Consider the following 19,062-nt stretch of genomic DNA (forward strand, 5'->3'; position numbering starts at 1 on the left):
ACGGCCCCACGGCCACGAGGTGGCGCTGTGACGCAGCCGCCGCGGAGCCCCGGGGGGGGTCCCGCTACCCCGAGGTTCCCCCCGCCGCCTCCCGTGCAGCCCGCGGTGGCTGTGTCCCTTCCGCCCGTGTTGGGGTTTCTGGGAGGTGTGAGCCCGTCCGGGGCACCCACGCGTGTCCGTGTGCCGCGTGGGCTCGACACGCAGCTCCTGAGCCCCTAACGGCGGGGCTCCTGGCGAGCAGCCGCAGCAGGGAAGGGGAGGCTCCTGCAGGATCAGGCAGGGACGGAGGGGGGGGGATCGGCTGCCGCCGTTAATTAATCTGCGGCAGCACCGGGACCGGCTTCCGGATGGACTCGGCGCTGCCGTCCCCGGTTCTTCGCTCCCGCTCCGCTCCCCACCGCCCCGAGGGCGGCTGAGCCGAGGCAGCTGGGCGGGACCGGCACCGGGGCGGAGCTCGGCTGGGCGGACTAGGGTCCGGCGCGGTCCTGCGGATGCTTCGGCACAGGCGGCTGGAACGAAGCGAGCCGCCGCCCGGCACCGGCCATCCAAACCGCTTACCGAGACTAGGAGTAGGTCCGTCCGCTCACCTCCAGCACCGGTCCCAGCCCCGGCCCCGGCCTTCCCTGCCCATCATCGGCATCAGCCCTTCGATACCGGCACTGGCTCTTCTTCCCCGGCACAGGATCCTGTCCTCGTCCGGCACCGGGACTGCTCCACACCTGCCCTTTCCCCCGGCACTGTTCTCCACGGCAGCACCGGCACCCCTCGTCCTTCCCCGGCACCGGGACCGACCCATCCCGGCGGCACCGGGCGCTGCCATCCGGGCCAGGTACGGGAGCGCGGAGCGGTGCTGGAGGCTGCGCAGCGCCTGGAGCGAGCTCGGGGCTCAGCGAGAGGCTCTGGGGAGGGCGTGGGGCAGAGCGTGCTGGGAGGGATCAGGGAGCAGGTACCCGTGGAGAGCCCTGTGTGCTGCCAGAGGAGTGCACGGGCAGCAGTGCTGAGCCAGGCTGCAGGCACCACAGGACAGAAGCTATAGGTCGCTATGGGGTGCGAGCTCAGCCGGGGGTTGTGGACCATCCTGCCACTTCAGGAAGGGCACAGCAAAGCTCCAGATGCTGTGGGGACCGTCCCTGCTGTGCATGGGTCGGTGGGGACGGTGTGGGATGCACTGAGCTCAGGGCTCCCGGGGAAGGAGGTGGCAGCAGCCCGGTGTGCTGCAAGGGAACATCTCTGCTGTGAAGGTGAACTGCAGGCTCTAGGAGGCGATGAGCTGTGCGCTGCTTCCTTTTCCTTCTGAAATACCTGGCATCACGAGCTGCTGGCTGTGTCTGAGTATTATTGGATGATTCAGTTCATGGGCTCTCGCTGAGATTGCACTTCCTTGCTGCAAGAGCAAAAACACTGGGGCCTCTGGGACAAGCGCAGGTGACTGTCCCAAGGAGCCACTGCTGCAGGAGCCCCAAGGCCTGGAGTGAAGTGCTCTGACGGGCTCTGGTCCCTAATGACAACGGACACGGCCACATCTCTCAGCCAGGAGCAGAGCCGGGGGGGCTGCAGCTGCCCATCATGTGCAGACCCCAGCGCTCCTGCCCTCTGGATGCTGCCGTTTCAAATTAGGTCAGGCGTGTGTCTCAGGCTCAGGCACGCTCCACTCGAGCCCCAGGGATTGATGGCTTGTGGCAGGCACGGGGCAGGGCTGGGGGAGCCGAGGACGCATCATGGCGCTGCGTGCTTTGGAAGGTGTCTCCTTTGTAACTCACCGGCAGCAAATGAGAGAGAGTGGCAGGGAGAGCTCCAAACACAGGGAAGTACTGCATGCACCTCTGGGCACAGGTTTCCAGCCAGCATAAGCCAGGCAGTCTCTGTTTCAGCAGCATCACCCGTCCAGCCCATCTTGTGCTAATTGGAGGCTTGTCAGGAGGGGAATCCATGCCTGTGCTCAAAGCTCTCCGTTTCTGCCTAGAAGAAGTCTGCACTTGTCAGATTTATGTCCTTAGGCTGCAGTGCGACTTCCATCTGAGTCCTTAATCATGGGATAATGTGGGGAGCTCTCCAGTTACAGTGCTAATAGCCAGGGCAGTTTGGTTCCTGCAGCAGTACATTGTGAAGATAATGAGAGGAGGGATTTCCAACTTGTTTGGCTGGCTGATAAAAGCCTCAGAGATGAGGCAGAGCTCTGCCACCACTCCATGAGCGGTGCCAGCCCTCCTCCAGCGGCCATCAGCAGCTCTCATTAATGGGAGAGGGCTGGTGGAAATTAATTTGTCAATTAACTCTCCTCGATTTTACAACAGAAGCAAACATCACTTTGGCAGTGGCCCGCCTGGGAGGGTGTGGGTGTCATTTGCTGGTGTGAGCCAATGCTGAGCAGCGAAGCACAGCAAAATCGCTCAGTGCTGTGTATGTAAGGGGAGCATTTTGGGGGGGAGGTTCTCAAAGGCACCAGGCGGGTCCAGGTTGCAGCTCGTGTCTCTCTGTACCAGGTTAAGTCACAGCCTTACATCTGAAGCAGAAAGGGACAGAAGTTAGAAGGCTGGGTCTGGCTGAAAGGCTTTCAGACCTTTGTGGCCGTGGTCCAGTGGCACATGCCCCAAGCAAAGCTCCTTGGATAGGATGTCCCACGCAGCACCACTGTGGGCTGCTGGTGGCCCAGCCTGGCGCATGCAGGTTCTGTCCCCACTGCTCTGCACAGCCCTGGCCGCCCCCGCACCCCAGAGGTGGCTGCGCTGCAGTGTGCGTAAGCCCCCGCTGTACTTGACGTCCCTGCCAGATGAAAACTCCCATATAAACCCAGGCTATTATTATCTCAGTCTTCCACTGTGCTAATGGTCTCTCAGGAAACAGTCATTTGCTTTTCCAATTTTTTTTTTTTAAGCTTTCTAAAACCCCAAGAATCCTGGAGCGGTGGTAACCACAGCAGAGCTGGCGTGCCCCTGACCCGGCACGGAGAGCAGCAGCCAGGCAGCTCCCCCTGAGCACTGGGGCTTTCTGGTAGGCATGGCTGAGGGCTGAGGAGGGCTGTGGGTGGCACTGGGGACAGTGTGGCACTGAGCCACCAGGACGGTGCTGCAGGCTGGGTGGCACCAGCCCCAGAGCACAGGGCTCCATCTGGTGCTGGGTTTGCTAAGTAAATGCAAGGAGAGCACTCTTGGGACTGGGCAGACCCTGCTGGAGCATGGCTGCAGAGCAGGGATGAAGCTGGCACTGGGTCCTGTGGTCTGCCAACTCCAAAAGCTGCAGTGTGCTCTCCCTGTACATCCCCCATGATTATTTGGGGTTAACGGTTGGCTTGTGTAAATGAGGAGCAAAGTGGAAGCCGCGAAGCATGAGATTATATAAACGGAGCTGGAGGCAGCTGCGACGCAGCCTGTTATTAATTCATGGTAGGAAAGTGCTTTGAAGATCCCAGCGAAGCAGATCCCAGGCACGAGGCAGCCCCAGGCTCAGCCCTGCTCCTGCTGTGGGGATGCTGCAAGGGGAGGGGCAGCAGTGGAGGACAAGCACCCCAAAGAACCCTCTGGCACCAGCAGCCCCACATCCCCAAAGGAAACCCAAACTAGGTCCAGAGGCATCCAGACCATGGCAGCCTCAGGTCCTTGGGCAGCAATGTGCTGCGCCTCGACGTGGCACCAAGCTGAGCTGCTCCCTCCTCTTCCCTCGGCAGCACCGTCGACGATGAGAGCGATGGCAGACCAGGCTGCAGTGGCGGCGGAGGCCTCTCCAACCCTGGCACCATCCCCGGGCTCTCCTCGACACAAGGACATCAATGCGACAAAGTCCCATCCAGCCAGCACCAGGGAGGATGGCAGTGGCAGGGAGGGCAGCGGTATCCTATTCCCCATGGAGGGGGACACGAAGCCCCTCACCATGCTCCTGGCTGACGTCCCACGAGGCCCCCAACCGCGGCTGGGCCCATCTAAGTCCCGCACGGCCCCGTCCTCCCCCAGCGTGTCCCCATCCGAGAGCCGGGCCGCGCTGCTCCGGCTGCGGGAGGCCAGGCTGGAGGACACCAAGAGGCGGCTGTCAGAGGCCGTGCAGGAACCCCTCAGCCGTCTGAGCCGCCTGATGGCTGAGGAAAGCGGCCCTGCAGCCCGGGCAAAGGCAGGGGGCAGCCCGGGGAGAGGAGAATCGGGGGGAAGAGGGGACGGGGGGCAGCGGGCACGGGACTGGAGCCCCTGGGAACCCACCCTGAACTGCCGCTATGAGATCTGTTCCTACGGGGATGTCATCCAGGTGGTGGAGGTGGCACAGCGCAAGGACGAGCCCCAGGAGCAGCCACCGCCATCGGCCCTGCCCGGGGGCACGGTGCCAGGCCGGGCCTTGGCCTGCGTCGCACTGCTCACCTACGGTTACCTGGTGCTGCCGCTGCCGCCCTATGCTGCAGGCCTCTGCCTGGGTCTCATCTGCGGCCTGTTGCTGGGCCTGCTCGCTGTCCTGCTCCTCCTGCTGAAGCCACCGCCGCTGCCGCGCCTGCGCCCTGAGCTGCTCCCGGGCAGCCCACGGGGAGCCCACAGCCTGCAGGTAGGAAAAGGGCAGCAGTGGGCAATGTGGGGTGAGTATGGAGAGCCCAAGCCCACAGCTGGCTGGCTCTGTCCCTGCAGGGCTGGCTGAACCAGCTGCACTCCTATGACCCTGAGCTGTACCACCCGTCACTCACACACTCGGTGCTGGCCACGCTGGACGGAGCCACCCTCAAGCTGTCCTACCCCAAAAGCAACATCCCACGCCAGGCCACTTTCGCGGAGGAGATCCTCGATGTCGCCTTCGTCAGCCATCGCTGCTACGATATGAGCGGTGCCAAGGTGCCCTGGGAGCAGGGATTGTCCCCGTGCAGGGATCCCCCAGTGCCTCACGGCTCCTCTTGGTTTCGCAGGTTTCCCTCTGCCCCCCAAACTTGGCCCGAAAGCGACTGTGGAACAAGAAGTACCCCATCTGCATCCTCTTCCCAGAGCGGACGGACACAGAGCACAGAAGCAGCGATGAGCAGGGCACAGAGCTGCCAGGGGATGAAGGGATGAGGAAGCCACAGGCACCTGGCCAGGACATCCCAGGGGATTGCAGAGAAAGGTGCCTGTACCTCTTTGGGAGGACAGGAAGGGAGAAGGAGGAGTGGTACCATCAATTCCTGCGAGCCTGCCGTGGGACCCCCAGCAGCAGCCGCGGTGAAGCCAGGCCAGGTGAGATGCAGCCTCTGGGAGGGATCTGGAGCCGTGTGCTGGGAGGATGTGCTCTGGATAGGCACCAGTGAATGGGGAGGGAGAAGGAGGAGCGTGGACGGGGCTGACCTCCCCAGAGCCCTCTAGCCTGGAGTATTCCCCTTCTCCAGCATAAGGTGTGTGTGCATGGCAGCCACACAGCACATTGCTGCATGTACATCGCGGCACATCATCATGCACACATCACCTCTTGCAGCCACCAGACCTGCACATGTCCCCATGTCCCCAGGCAAGGAACCAGCTGCACAGAGTGGTGCCAGCAGTATTGGTGGGAGCACCGAGGACATTCCCTCTGCCATCAGATCCAAGGAGCTGGCTGGAATCTTTCAGCAGAAGATGTTTCTGGATTACAGCACCTACATGGCCCAATTTGTGCCAGCGGAGGCAGGGAGCAGCCCAGATCAGAGCCCCCCTCACAGCACGCTGGGCAGCCCTGCACCCACCAAGGTGAGACCTCAGAGCCGGACACAAGCACTGAGTAGAGCCGATGAACCACATGACCACACGCACTGCTGTCTCCCAGCCCTAGTGTTCATCTCCTCCCTCCTCGCACCATGGCTGGAGCAGCTGAGCCACAGTGCACAAAAGCAGGGCCCCAGCCCTCACCTGACTCCAGGCACTCGTGGCTTCTCTCTACTCACAGCTCAGCGAGGACGTGGCCAGGTGCAGTGAGGGCTGCGTGGCCTGGGTGAATGCGCTGATAGGGCGCATCTTCTGGGACTTCCTTCGGGAGCGATACTGGGCTGAGCAGGTGTCCAGCAAGATCCAGAAAAAGCTGAGCAAGATCAAGGTGAGAAGCAGGAATGGTGATGGGAGATTGCAGCACCCATGGGAGCCCTGTCCTCTCCCCTTGGTGGGTATCAGGCTGCGGTGACCATCCCCATGTGGTTTCCCTCCATCAGCTCCCATATTTCATGAATGAGCTGACACTGACAGAGCTGGACATGGGCACATCCATCCCTTCCATCCTCAGCGCCTCCAAGCCCACCATCAATGACCGAGGTAAGAACCCTGCAGAACAGCAGGGGCACCAGGGCTGGCTCCACAGTGGCTGTTATCGAGGTGCCAGCCTGGCTCCCTAGCAGGGAGGCTTCAGCAGGCACATGAGCAGCCACTGTGGCACTGATGGGGGCTCACTCCTTCTCTCCTTGGCAGGTCTCTGGGTGGACATGGAGGTCACCTACAGTGGCTCATTGCAGATGACACTTGAGACAAAGATGAACCTCTGCAAGCTGGGGAAGGAGGGTGCTGCAGAGGACAGTGGCCAAGTGGAGCCAAGTGGAGAGGGGTAAGGTGACCACACAGGGCTGAGTTTCACCCACATCCTTCCACCTGAGTGAGGTGAGAGGGTGCTGCTCCCATGACATTGCACTGACGCAGCCATGGACTCACAGGACCAAGCCTCGGCTCATCCTACTGGCAGACAGCGATGCAGAGTCATCCAGTGCTGGCTCCTCCGATGAGGAGGACATTGTCACTGCAGAGCCCGCTGGAGCCCCAGGGGAGCGAGTCCCGCCACCTGGCACTGAAGGGTGAGGAGGAAATTCTGGGATTGAGATGCTGCGGGGTATAGGCAGGCACCCCAGCACCTCATGGTGACCCCTGGAAAGGGACTCACGTCTCTGAGGGGTCTCAACCTGTGGGTTCCCTCGTCTCAGCCATGTCAGCAGCAACAGCACGGGCCGGAAGATCCTGCGCTTTGTAGATAAGATTGCCAAGTCCAAGTACTTCCAGAAGGCCACGGAAAATGAGTTCATCAAAAAGAAGATCGAGGAAGTTTCCAACACACCACTGCTGCTGATGGTGGAGGTGCAGGAGCTGGCAGGCACCTTGGCCGTGAATGTGCCGCCGCCACCAACTGACCGTGTCTGGTACCAGCTCTCCTTCCTTCTGGGCGGGCTCCATGTGCATCCTCCTGCCATCTCCCCATCTCCCTGTGGCTTGGCCAAGAAACCAGGGCTGGGGTGTGGGTTCATCTAGGGTCCCAACAAGCCAGGGCTGCTCTCCCAAAGGGACCCTCAGACCCTCCTGGTCTCCACTCAGGCCAAGATGCAATACTGGGACATACAGCTCCTACCACAACCTGGCCACCTCCTCCTGGGACACAGGTCCCCAAAATCTAGCAGTGGGACCTCTGGCAAGCTGTTCATGGGGGCTGTGCCATGTGTATGGGACATGATGCTTTCTGCCTCCATCCTCTCCCCACGCAGGTACAGCTTCCGTGTCCCACCCCAGCTGGAGCTGAAGGTGTGCCCAAAGCTGGGTGAGAGGGAGGTAACATTTGTACATGTCACTGAGTGGATTGAGAAGAAGCTGCAGCATGAATTTCAGGTGCCTGACCCCAAGGGCTGGGTTCACTAAAGGGCTGAGCAAACCTTGCCAGTTATGGTACTCAAAATCAATTTCTTGTTATTCTTGATTTCTCTTTACAGAAAATTTTGGTGATGCCAAATATGGATGATCTCATCATTCCAATCATGCACTCTGGCCTGAATCCTCAGCCACTCACTGGGGAGCTGCCCAGGGACCTACCAGCCAGGGGAGAGAAGAGGCTCTGAAGTGCAGCCCCAGGGCAGGGTAGAGACACTGCAAAGGGCTCAGGGACCTCGCTGGGACATGGCAACAAGCCGGGGCCTGGCCACTGATGGCATCCAGTGCTATGCCATGGGACCTGAGCATCTCAGTTCTTCTCATCCTCAGCATCCTGCACTTCGTAGATGAGCCTGCTCCTTAAATATTGCAAGCAAACTTTCAGAGACAAAGCAGACCCAGGGGATGGGGTTTGCTGGAGACCCAAGAACTTCACGCACCCCCACCAGCACCTCAGGACTCCTTCTGACCAAGTGGACAGCTCCAGAGCAGCAGAGGGCTGGACTTTCCACTGCCTGATTCTGAAAGAGGGTGCAGGATGCCCAGACATGTTCTGCACTCAAGGAGTTACAATCATCTCGGATCCAAGGCACCACAACTCCAAGACAGACCACACCTTCCCACTGGCAGCTGGGCTGCAAGGAAAATGGGTGGGAAACGAAACCAAAATCTGAATAAATCCATCACTGGCCAGTCTTACCTATCAGCCATCTTATTGCACACAGGATCCTGGGGCTGCTGAGGGAGCCAGATGGGCCCATGGGGCTTGTGGAGAGAGGTCTGTGGCTTGTGCTTCCAGCTCAGCAAGAAGAGTGTGTGTGTGTATGCAGGAGATGGCAAGGGGACAGTCAGTCAGTGAGGCTGGACACAGGCAGGCAGTAGGGAAGTCCTCTACTCCCTGCTGGCACCTGCTCTTCTTTGGAAGAGAGGAAGGGGATTCCTTCACCATGGTTTAAGTGAATACATGCAGTGAAAAAAAAATTAATTGGGCCATGGAAAGGGAGGATCCAGAGGGACAGAGCAGGCACTTGGCTTCCCACATAGTCCCTCTCCATATGAACCTGTCCCAGGTTCTACTTGTACCATCCCCAGTGGCTGAGGTGCCTTGAGGACACACTGCTGCCTGTAGGCAGCACTGTACATGGGCAAGACACTCCTCCAGAAGGAAGACAGACAGCAGGCACAGCTTCAAGACCCTTTATTGAAGGTTGCCTGATTAGGAAGCCTTGTGTATCTCATCCCTTACAGCTCTTCTTGCACACCTGGCTTCGCTTTCACCAGGTGTTTTTTCTGAGGGCCCTACAAGAGAGCAGTGAGGAGAGGTCTAAGTGTTAGTAACACACAAACATGGTTTTCAAGGCTGTGTATGAGCTGTGTGGAGCACAACTGCAGCTTTGGCCCATTTTGCTGTGCCGGCTGCTGCTGGCTTCTGTTCCCTGTCTGGTAGCCCTGTGCTACCATCCGCCAGCAAGCCCTGGGGCCTTTCTAGCCCTGCAGGAATCAAGAACAAAACATCATGGTCTTGCATAAAAGGTTTGTTTATCTGAACTACACATTGCCAGCGAGTGGCAATGACCTGCTGGGAGCCAGGAGAACACAGAGGGGAGCAGTAACTGCACTGATAAATGCGACCAGGAGCCCACTGTGGTGGAGCAGCCACCCAGTTTTTTTATGAGCCTGAAGAAGGTAAGGCTTCCTACAGCCAAAGGCACAGAATCTCATCAGCCAACTCAATAAGGCTGAGGGGTTTCCACCAGCAAATATATGGGGTTTTCTTGGATCAAGGAAGTCCCATGGGAGCAGGTTGCAAGAATTATTTTTGTGCCAAATTACTTCTAGTTAAATGTAAAGTTTTACCGTGTTATTCATGGAGGAACCTCTCACTCCACAGTAGAAAATGCCAAATAAAACACCCACAACCAGGTAAAACCATCACCTGTCTCTGAGCTTCACATCACAGCTACTCAGGACTTACAGTGACAGCAAGAGCAGAACATGAATATTCTCACTGCAGAACAAGCTCCTGATGCTGAGCTAAAGGAAAATGGCTTAACCTCTAAAAGAGCTCTGCAAAGACTCTGCATAACCAATCCCCCTGCCTGGGGCTAAGGAGGCTTAGCTAGCTTCACAGAGGATTTTTGGCTGACAGGCCACATCCAGACACAGTTTACATCTTCCTGGTACGCAGCAGTTGTTCCTTTCTTTTCTGCTAGCTGCAGGCCTTGCTCACTAAACAATTCCTCAATTTTGTGTTCAGACATAGGCACCAGCCTGTTGTAAGTTGCAAAACTATTCAAGAAGCTACGTTTGTTTTGGATTTATTTTGCCCTGGATTTAAGAAAAATATACTGCTTGGCCTTTTTGAAAGCTTCCTGACAGAAAAATCACAAATTTGTGGCTGAATTTGACCCAACCTTTTCCTCTTAAGAACATTAAGGTTTTAAATCGCTCCAAACAAATCAAAGAAATGCACAATTATGAGTGAAAGGGACCATATGTCCAATACAGTGCCTGCCAAGTTAACTGCTTGTTTAAAACTTCCCATGGTGAATGGAACTGGTTGGCCATATGGTATATTATTTGCTAGTTCCATTGTCTTGGATCACTCACACGATCATCATGTTCTTCCTTAGCATAATATCTGCTGCGTGAATTGTACTCATGCCTGTCTTTTATGCAAGATGGTCCCAATCACTCATTTGGCTGTTGTTATGTCTAGAAGCAGATGCTGGGCTGGAGTCAATCAGTTGCTTTAGGCCCCAGCTGTAAGCACAGCCCAGCAGCTGGAGCTGGTGCAGAGGGTAACTCACCATGAATGCACGCTTCTCCTGAGCTGTCTGGAAGCAGCCGTGGCCAAATTTGGAAGTGGTATCAATGAATTTGAGTTCAATAGCTTCATGAGCTCGGCGGCGTGTGTGCACCAGAAGGGACTGAAAGAGAAAAGTCACAGAGCATCAGGCTTATCTTTACAGAAAATCTGGATGTCTGCTCTGATGAAGATGGTACTCAAGTGTCCTAGGTGCATCCATTAGGCACTTATCTCCATGAAAATCTGCTTTCTCAGAGGAACACCCTGGTGCTCAGATGGCAGGAGACGCCTTTGCTTGCAGAGTAGCTCTGAAACAAGCCTGCTCTTTGCTTTGCATTTCATTTCCTCACCATCTGTTTATGGCCAAAGTTTCTACTTGTAGCCCCCCCAACCCCAAAGGCTTGCAGCTCTAGAGAGGGTACATCTACATTCAGCTGCACACTGCCACAGTCAGCCACTCTGCAAACGGTCTCACCAAGCACCGTGCTCATGTGCCACACACTCTCTGCACACAGCATCAAGAGCTCAACCAGTCTCACTGCCCAGCACTCACGGGCTTCATCATTCTCCACACAGTGCATCTGTCAGTGGAGAGCTACAGTCAGTCCCTCCCCAGCACCGGCTGCGCTCTCACCTTTCGCAGAGTGAGCACACGCTTCTTCGGGCCCACGACGCAGCCCTTCAGCATGAGGAAGTCATTGTTGACCTCTCCATAGTGAGGAAAGCCACCCTGGAGGAAGAGGAAAAGAGGGTTGGAAGGCAGGAGTACTGGATGGGAACACGTGACAAACTGGTGACATTTTCTAGTAGAGGAAGGACCGACAGTCCTTCAAGCTTCCTAAACTGCACACCCTTCAGAACAGCTGCCCAGTGTCACCAGAGCATTTCAGCCACACAGACTGTATTTCCTTCAGTGGAATTCAAATCATTTCCCGTGCAGCTGTGTCCAGCCAAAGAATTACTTCTCTGACCCAGATTCCTGCAGCCAGGGCCAGTTTCAGCCCTGTTACCCCTTACCAGAGGTGTAATGGTCTTCTCCGTGACATCGTAGTTCGTTGAGGCGTTGTTCTTCACCACTTTGCCATCTTCCACATGGATCCCATGGCCAATGCGGAAAATCTGAGAAAAGGAAGGAAATGGCAAGGGCAACTTTAGTGTCCTCACATTGATGCATGTCACAGGGATAACAAACATGATTGTCACTGAAATGTGCCCTGTGATGCACCCTTTGAGCAGGAAACAAGCACCTGAAGAGACGTGCAGAATGACAGCACTGCACATCTCTTGGGGAACATAAGAGAAGCTGAGGGGAACTGTGCAAAGAAGGGTGGTGACAGCACGGAAGGGAAGTGCAGTGCTGGGCCATACCTTCTTGTTGAGCTCCGTGCGGTGGTGGTAGCCCTTCTGGCCAGCCCGAGCAACGGAGAAGCCGACCCGCGCTGGGTGCCAGGCTCCAATGCAGGCAACTTTGCGCAAGCCCTTGTGTGTCTTCCTGGGGAGCTTCTTGGAGTGCCAACGGCTTGTCACTCCTGCAAGTGTGACCAGACAAGGGCAATGAGAACACTGGGGAGTGGGAGAGATTCGGGGCCGGTGTCTGAGTGCTGAGAGGGAACGCAAAGCGAGGAGAAAGTCTCATCGTTCTTCTGAAGTTCACAGAAGACACCATGTTGGAAGGAGACCAAGAGCTGTCACCACAGTGAAGGGCCAGAGCACAGAACTGTTCTCACCTCCCATGGATCTGATCAGACTGCAACATGTTCCTGCTGAGCACATCCACACAGACGCACAGAAACACCCACATCTCCACACACGTGGAGCTTGTGAGAAGTGCAGTGCCTTTACATCCTCACAACACCCCTAGGCCTCCTGGAAGGACTCTGGGCATGGCAGACAACACAGCCAACACTGACATAAGGGAAAGCAAACTCTGCTACAATGGAAATGCACATCGTGGCTGAGGTACACAGGCTCTTTGCTACTCACTGTACAATAAGTTGGTGGTTTCTCAGCATGGCTCACACTCTTCTCCCCCCAGCATTACCTTATGGGCAGCATCAGCTGAGAAGGACAAAGCCAAGCCCCTGGCAAGCTTTGTACCTTTCATCCCATGCCCCTTGGTCACACCAATGACATCAATCATCTCGTTCTGGCTGAAGACGCTGTGCACAGAGATCTGCTTCTCCAGCCTCTCACGGACCCAGTCAACCTTCTCAGCCACTGTCCCACCATTCAGCTGAATCTCCATCACATGGGCTTTCTTTTGCCTCAGCGGAAGCAGCTTCATCTGTTTTGAGACAGTGCATTAAGGCAAAATGTTGCCCCACACCCTGTGAACATGTAGGCAGGACTGCAACGCCTACCACTAGTGAGAGGAACAGGGAGTGAACAGAGCCAGCTCCCTACCAACCCTCCCTACCACAATGTCAACCTCTTCTATGACATCCAGTGTCCCTCCCCATGCAAAGCCTCCATCCTTCCCTCCCCTGCCACAGTGGGACTTTTGCTGAAGGTCTGCAACAGCCACGAGTGAAGTTAAGCCAGCTTAGCTCTGCCGCAGGCTCCAGTACAGTTGCTAACTCCAGGGATCAGCACAAAAATGGGCCCTGTATATCCAGCAATCTGCATCTGGCGAAATTGTGTCTGCCTGTGGGTTATTTTTTCCCAACACTCGACACCAGTTGCTAATTTGAGGTGATCATGGGGCCTGAGGTCTCTTGCTGACACAGGGCTCACCCTGTGTCGACATCCAGGCAGGGAGCTCTGCTGAGCCCGACTCCGATGGACAGGACTGGTGTCAGGAGGTGACTGAAAAGGGCAGCCAGCCCTCTGTCTGCATGCTCTTCCTCACAGCCTTTTATCTGCTTCCACAGGCAGTCTCCTCTGGCCCCATCATGACACCCCCTGTGCCAGCCCCCCAGCCCTAACCACTCTCTCAAGCTGAGGAAGACCCTGACCTGTGTGTGCATGATGACACGAATGACCTTGCAGTACTTTTTCATAGCCGCAAAGTCTTTCTCCAGCTGCTTCTTGCCGTCCTCATCCTGCCATTTTTTGCAGTACTTGGTGAAAGCCTTCTTCTTGCTCTTGTGCCTACGAGAGAAATGTTTAACATCTATCGAGAGCTCAACAGTGAAGTGATTCTTCACTGTGCCTTGCAGACAGAACAGCATGGGGGACAGAAAGTCCATGCACCTTCTTGGAGGCATGAAGTACCCATGGGTACCTGAACCATCCCTGGCTGCCAGGCTCATGAGAGAGGGCTCTGAGGTCAGAAGAGGAAAGCGAATAATGAGCTGCAAAAAGGACTGGTAATTCAGACCTTTCTGCATGAAGAATCCAGTTGTCTCCCACTGACTGGCTCAGTGCCATTAAAATACAAGCACAAAATCAGAGTTAAGTGGAGAAAGGAGAACACAGCCTCCAACAGGGATTGGAAGCATGTGGTGGGTGGATCTGACGGCCAACATGTGCTTCTGCAGGAGACACGATTCCCATGGTTATGAAATTCATGTTTCCATTTTCCTCTCTGCCGGTGTGGGATTTGGGCTGTTGCTGTTTACAAGGGCCAAGGGTCACATTCTGCATCAATATTCCCCCTGAAAAATCTGTTTTTCCTCCCATCTTCACTTGGTGCCTAAACTCAAACATTCCAGTTTAATGAGGAATAGATGGGCCCAACCTACACAAATTAAAATGGACCTGCAGCATGCACTGTCTATGATATTGTGGAGAGCACTAACTCAGTTCAACTATTAAAATAAATTTACATATGCATATGCTGATTCCCAGCATCAAGCTGTTTGCAGTATCTCTGTGCATGACTAAATAGCTGTTTCACTCCACCCCAGAGCCAGCTGCCGGTAGCTGAGCTGTCTCCATCGTCTGGGCATCACAGAGAGCCTGTGAGGGACCCCAGTGACACTCCACCCAGGGAGGCACGTACCAGTTCTTATAGAAACGCCGTCTGCACTCATCACTTATGTGCTCAGCAAAAACAGTCTTGAAATTCCTCAAGCCCTTTGGAGTATCTATGTACCCCACAACTCCCACCACCACCATTGGTGGGGTCTCAATGATGGTCACAGCCTCCACCTCCTCCCTCTTGGAGATCCCTGCAAGATAGCAGAGGGAAAAGAGATGAGATTCTTGCCTGGGAGCCATTAGCAGCCTACGCATCTGGCCCACTAAGCAAGCAGTGTGCTGGAGGCAAGGTCACACTCTACTCTCACTGCTAGATCTTCCAGCTCTTCCCACATCCACAAGTCCTGCTGGAGAGCCATGCAGGGTTTGACCATCAGGCACCCAACAGGATAGATCCTATGGCCCAGCACACTTTAACCCATCTTCTCCACGTTGGAAGGAGCAGTACATTGGATGTCCTGGAGTTTAGCTTCGATCTCATAGTCACCTCACAGGGTAACATTATAAAATTCCCCACCAGGATGTTCCACAGTGCTCAGGATTTGTCAGGGTTCTTCTGCCAGCAGGATCCAACAAATCACCAACCAACATACCAGTGTGGGGACTTCTCGGGAACCCCCAGGCTCAGCTCACATGGGCCATGTGGTGGCCTTTGTCTATCAAAGATCTGGACAGCATTACAGGACATAGCCCAGATGCTATGCGCTCCACTACCCATTTCCATGAGCAGCCTTTCCCAACAAGCCTGTACCCCCTCTTTCCTCCTGGATAAGATCCCCTCCTTCAGCCGGTCCTTACTGAGCCCAGGCCTGTGCACCTCCCGCAGGGTATGTGTCATGCCAGCTTTGTAGCCCATGAAAGCCGTCAGGTGGATTGGTTTGCTGGGGTCATCCTTAGGCCAGGTCTTCACCTTCCCTCGGTGGCGACGGCTTCTCTTGTGGGGTAGGAAGCCCAAGTGGCCATGCCGAGGCGCAGAGAACTTGCGGTGGGACTGTGGAAAGGAAAAACAAAAAATATCAGACTCACCCTTGGGTCCCAGAAGGCACTGAAAGGATCAAGCCCAAAGTACAAGGGGAAATCTCCCTTTTAACATCAGTGAATACTGGAAGTATTCTGGGCTCTTTCTCATTTCCAACATGAGAAAAAGAACTTGTAATGCCATGGGCTTTTGCTTAAGCTTCTACTACACACATCACAGAATTTAACACATTTCTAAACAAATGGTGCAGACTACCTGAAAACATAATCTCTTTCCTTTCTGCTTCAACACTTTCAAGGAGAAATATGTTATTTAATAGGTCTGCTTTACCATGATGTTAGCTAAATTATTAATTTTATATTCAGAAGCATCAAAAAGGGCCTGCTCAGAATTCACAGGGTCACATTCAATTCTCTGTCATCAAGGCAAATGGCAACAAACAAGCACAGCTACCAGTCGGAAGAAACCAGAAAGGATACTCGAAGGAATCAGTAATAAGAACACGTGCAGGTTAAATATGCACCTTGAAACCAAATTAGAAGAGCTAAATATACAAACCCCAATCCCAAGGTTAGGTTGTGCCAGGCAGAGAAAAGCAACAGCATTTCAGAGAGACACTGACAAATTCTTATGGTATTGGCTTCAAGGCAGGGGAACTAGGGGCCAGCGCAAGCACTGAGGAGTTAGATCTATGCCCACTGCAACTCCCTTCTTGCAGACCAGTTTAAGAACCTGGCTGCACCTTCCACCAAGCCTTTTTTCCAACCCAAGTGGAGTTATGTCAGGTCCAGCCCCACTTCAGCTGCACTAATTTAATCAATAACCTAGCCCTACTCGATGCCCCTTTCTATGCAATCCAAAAGGCAGCAGTGCCAAGCTTTACAAACCATGGGACGTCTTCAGCCCAAGTCAGTGGCAGGAAGAGGCTATAACTATGTGCCTCCCCTGTTTAATACTTAAGACACAAATTTAGCCACTAGCTTCATTGGGTGCGATATTCATTTCACACTCAGCAAAGCTGCCAGCTTTACTCTGGATGTGGTAAAGGTCAACTGCTGGTGTCTCAGCTTACGGCTTGCCCTCCTCAACTCCTGCATGAATGGCACCAATCACAATAGCTTCCCAACCACACACAGCACAGCCAAACTAGGAGAGCTCCTTCAGGGGGCACAGTCAGCAGCCAAGCTCTGCGTATGGAACTCCTGGGTAGGGACGAATTAAGAAGTCTTACATCAGCCTAAGAATAAAGGCTGTGATTCTTCCTGGAATAGAGATCAAGCAGGCATAGCGAGCACAGGCCCTGCTCCACATCAAGTGAAAAGCTGCGGCAAAGTGGGGGTCAGCCTCTACTCTCAGGTAACAGCGACAGGACGAGAGGTGACGGCCTTACGTTGCATCTGGGGTGGTTCAGGTGGGAAATGAGGCAACATTAACCCTCTGACAGAGCAGTCAGGCACTGGCACTGTTGCCCAGGAAGGGGGTGGGGTCACCCTGGAAGTGCTTAAGGACCATGGAGATGTGGCACCAAGGGACATGGTCAGTGGGCACAGTGGGATGGGTTGGGGTTGAACTTGGGATCTTAGAGGTCTTTTCCAACCTACATACTACAATAGAGATACCATACGATACTATAAAGATACTACATCGTTACACTGGAAAACGAAAAGTCACCCCTAGTCCAGCCGCCATTTCACCTAGGCCGCGGGCAAGCCCCACCTACTCCACTCCCGTCAGGCCGCGGGCGGACTACAACTCCCAGCATGCACAATGCCCCGGTGGAGCATGCGCACAGCGGCGCCCTCTGACCTCGGCGTCCGCCGCCGCCGGCGCTGCGTGGGGCGCCGCCATCTTCTCCGCGTCCTCGCCGCCCGCCGAGCCCCGCCGCCGTCATGCCGGACGACCCGGACTTGGAGGTGTACAAAGCGCCGCCGAGCCGTACTCCGGTCCCGGAGAGCACCTCGACGCTGCCCAACCCGGTCACCCTCATCCAGACCGCGTTCAACTATGTCGTTGACGCGCCCGTTACCTTCGTGAGAGGTACGGACGGGCCCGGGTCCACCGGGCTGAGCGGGGCCCTTCCGCTCCCTACGGGCCCTGGGGCTCACCCGGCGGCGGGAACTCCGCGACGCGGTGTGGGGACGGGGGCACGGGTGTGGGGAAGAGGCAAGGACACGGCTACCAGGCAGACACGGGGACACGCGGGGCACACGAGGGTGGGGGCTCAGGTGCTGGGGGGCCGCGGTGCACGCAGGGTGGTGGCACAGCCACTGGGACGGACACACGGAGCTGGGCTCACACCGGGCTCCTGGGCGCCTGACTGTGCCGCTGCTCTTGCAGAGTGGATCGAACGCCAGCAAGCCAAGAACAAGTTCTATTACTACCACCAGAAGTTTCCCCGTGTGCCCGACCTGAGCGAGTGCATGGAGGGGGACTACCTGTGTTTCTACGAGGCTGAAGCACAGTGGAGGAGGGACAGGTACGGCTGTCACGGCGCTGCCCCCAGCGGGCAGACGCAGAGTGCTCTGCTCTCATCGGTCAGCTTGGAATCACACGGATTTTGGGGGGCTGAACGGTTGCCTAAGGCACCGTCTCTACCCCTTTACAGATCACTGATGTTTGTAGTCCTGCTGTTCTATGCAGCTCGCTTAGCAGAGCAGGGTGGCACTGGTATCGTCCTGCACTGCCTGGTTTCCACAGCACTGAGTTTCTATACAGTATCACCCCTTTTTTCTGCTTTCTGTAGTCACTGGGCTGCAGTTGCAATTCTACTCATCTCTCACACAGGTTGGTGGATCAGCAAATCGTGGAGATAGTCCGGGAAAGGCTTGGTGCATGCAAGCAGAGGGAAGGACCAAACCAGTTTCAGAATTGTGCCAAGGAGATGGAGCAGCTTGCACAGGTTACCAAAGCCTATCAGGAGAGATGTGAGTACAGCAGCAGCCTGCACACCTGCTGTAGCTATAACAGCACATAGAGAAAGGAGGGTTCAAAGATCTGATCTTTGTGCTGAAAATCCCTCTTGGCAAATGCTGCAGACCTGGGCTCAGCACTCAGGTGTGCCAAACCCACTAAGCCTGGGCAGTGACATTTAAATAAGCACAGCACAGAGCATGTGACACTCTTGCAGTCCCCAAAGCAATCAGGCCTGTGTGCATTTCTGCCTCAGCACTGCAGCTTGCACTGCCCTCAGTCTTAAGTGCCAGAATTCACCTGGATCAGACTTCACTTCTAGCTGCTGAGGGCTACTTTTCAGACACTCACTTGATTACCTTTCTTTTTAGATGGTGATCTTGGTGTCCATGGAAATGCCAGGACATGTCTGATGAAGCAGAAGCAGAGGATGATAGAAGAAATGAAGGCACAAGAAAATGCATCTGAGTAGATCTGGATACAGAATGGTTAGCACCTCCCTCAGTGGTGCTTTTATCAAATATCGTGTTGCATTTGTGAACTGTGATGCTCTACAATAAACTTGCAAACCCGAACATCTGCCATACAATTAGCACATAGACTCATTCTTGGAAGAGGTGTGCAAAAAATTCTCCCTTTTACAGATCTGCATTCCAGTTGGTTGCTACCAACTTCTAATCAAAGTCAGCTCCTAGCTCCAGGCACCCACCCCAGCTGTGGTACCCTGGGATGTCCCTGCTGGACTTCTCTACCACCATGAACCACTAATTCTGCTCTACCCAACTGCAGCAGGGAACACCCTCAGAGTCAGCATGCTGGGAAAGGAAAGGCGTATTATGTTCCCTCCTCTTTAGTTA

At 55.2% G+C, this 19,062-nt stretch overlaps 3 protein-coding genes across 6 annotated transcripts; 2 read left to right on the forward strand and 1 right to left on the reverse strand.

Annotated features, from left to right (window-relative positions):
* On the forward strand, positions 38 to 8,592 carry LOC110405950 (testis-expressed protein 2-like). Of its 3 annotated transcripts, none has more exons than XM_021411815.1 (12): positions 38 to 823; positions 3,660 to 4,521; positions 4,602 to 4,802; positions 4,874 to 5,177; positions 5,446 to 5,663; positions 5,860 to 6,006; positions 6,119 to 6,218; positions 6,372 to 6,504; positions 6,611 to 6,748; positions 6,875 to 7,087; positions 7,427 to 7,547; positions 7,649 to 8,592. In XM_021411815.1, exons 1-12 carry the CDS (start codon positions 492 to 494, stop codon positions 7,772 to 7,774), a joined length of 2,895 nt encoding a protein of 964 aa, XP_021267490.1. In that variant the 5' UTR covers positions 38 to 491; the 3' UTR covers positions 7,775 to 8,592. The 3 variants fall into 3 exon arrangements, with proteins under 3 accessions (XP_021267490.1, XP_021267489.1, XP_021267488.1); XM_021411814.1 differs by lacking the exon at positions 38 to 823 and adding an exon at positions 2,897 to 2,991 and having other exon boundaries at positions 3,665 to 4,521; positions 5,413 to 5,663; XM_021411813.1 differs by lacking the exon at positions 38 to 823 and having other exon boundaries at positions 3,006 to 4,521; positions 5,413 to 5,663.
* RPL3L (ribosomal protein L3 like) lies at positions 8,750 to 17,058 on the reverse strand. Of its 2 annotated transcripts, none has more exons than XM_021412167.1 (10): positions 16,967 to 17,058; positions 15,115 to 15,307; positions 14,339 to 14,507; positions 13,350 to 13,485; positions 12,493 to 12,679; positions 11,764 to 11,924; positions 11,413 to 11,514; positions 11,030 to 11,125; positions 10,397 to 10,516; positions 8,750 to 8,885 (listed from the first exon to the last, which is right to left on the reverse strand). In XM_021412167.1, the coding sequence occupies exons 1-10, from the start codon at positions 16,982 to 16,984 to the stop codon at positions 8,829 to 8,831; spliced, it is 1,239 nt and encodes a 412-aa protein (XP_021267842.1). In that variant the 5' UTR covers positions 16,985 to 17,058; the 3' UTR covers positions 8,750 to 8,828. The 2 variants fall into 2 exon arrangements, with proteins under 2 accessions (XP_021267842.1, XP_021267844.1); XM_021412169.1 differs by having other exon boundaries at positions 8,751 to 8,885; positions 16,990 to 17,036.
* NDUFB10 (NADH:ubiquinone oxidoreductase subunit B10) lies at positions 17,092 to 18,794 on the forward strand. The gene is made up of 4 exons (XM_021412173.1): positions 17,092 to 17,332; positions 17,633 to 17,771; positions 18,080 to 18,219; positions 18,577 to 18,794. Exons 1-4 carry the CDS (start codon positions 17,185 to 17,187, stop codon positions 18,675 to 18,677), a joined length of 528 nt encoding a protein of 175 aa, XP_021267848.1. The 5' UTR covers positions 17,092 to 17,184; the 3' UTR covers positions 18,678 to 18,794.

Source organism: Numida meleagris, chromosome 13 (assembly GCF_002078875.1).
Source record: "Numida meleagris isolate 19003 breed g44 Domestic line chromosome 13, NumMel1.0, whole genome shotgun sequence".
Classification (NCBI taxonomy): Eukaryota; Metazoa; Chordata; class Aves; order Galliformes; family Numididae; genus Numida; species Numida meleagris.

Excerpts from the sequence above, each read along its gene's own strand:
- LOC110405950 (XM_021411815.1), top strand. The coding sequence starts at position 492 with ATGCTTCGGCACAGGCGGCTGGAACGAAGCGAGCCGCCGCCCGGCACC. Across the intron at positions 4,522-4,601 it reads GGGGAGCCCACAGCCTGCAG|GGCTGGCTGAACCAGCTGCA; the intron begins GTAGGAAAAGGG and ends CTGTCCCTGCAG. Across the intron at positions 4,803-4,873 it reads ACGATATGAGCGGTGCCAAG|GTTTCCCTCTGCCCCCCAAA; the intron begins GTGCCCTGGGAG and ends TTGGTTTCGCAG.
- NDUFB10 (XM_021412173.1), top strand. The coding sequence starts at position 17,185 with ATGCCGGACGACCCGGACTTGGAGGTGTACAAAGCGCCGCCGAGCCGT. Across the intron at positions 17,772-18,079 it reads GCACAGTGGAGGAGGGACAG|GTTGGTGGATCAGCAAATCG; the intron begins GTACGGCTGTCA and ends TCTCTCACACAG. Across the intron at positions 18,220-18,576 it reads CAAAGCCTATCAGGAGAGAT|ATGGTGATCTTGGTGTCCAT; the intron begins GTGAGTACAGCA and ends CTTTCTTTTTAG.
- RPL3L (XM_021412167.1), bottom strand. Across the intron at positions 11,925-12,492 it reads CAAGGGGCATGGGATGAAAG|GAGTGACAAGCCGTTGGCAC; the intron begins GTACAAAGCTTG and ends TCACACTTGCAG. Across the intron at positions 11,515-11,763 it reads GCACGGAGCTCAACAAGAAG|ATTTTCCGCATTGGCCATGG; the intron begins GTATGGCCCAGC and ends TCCTTTTCTCAG.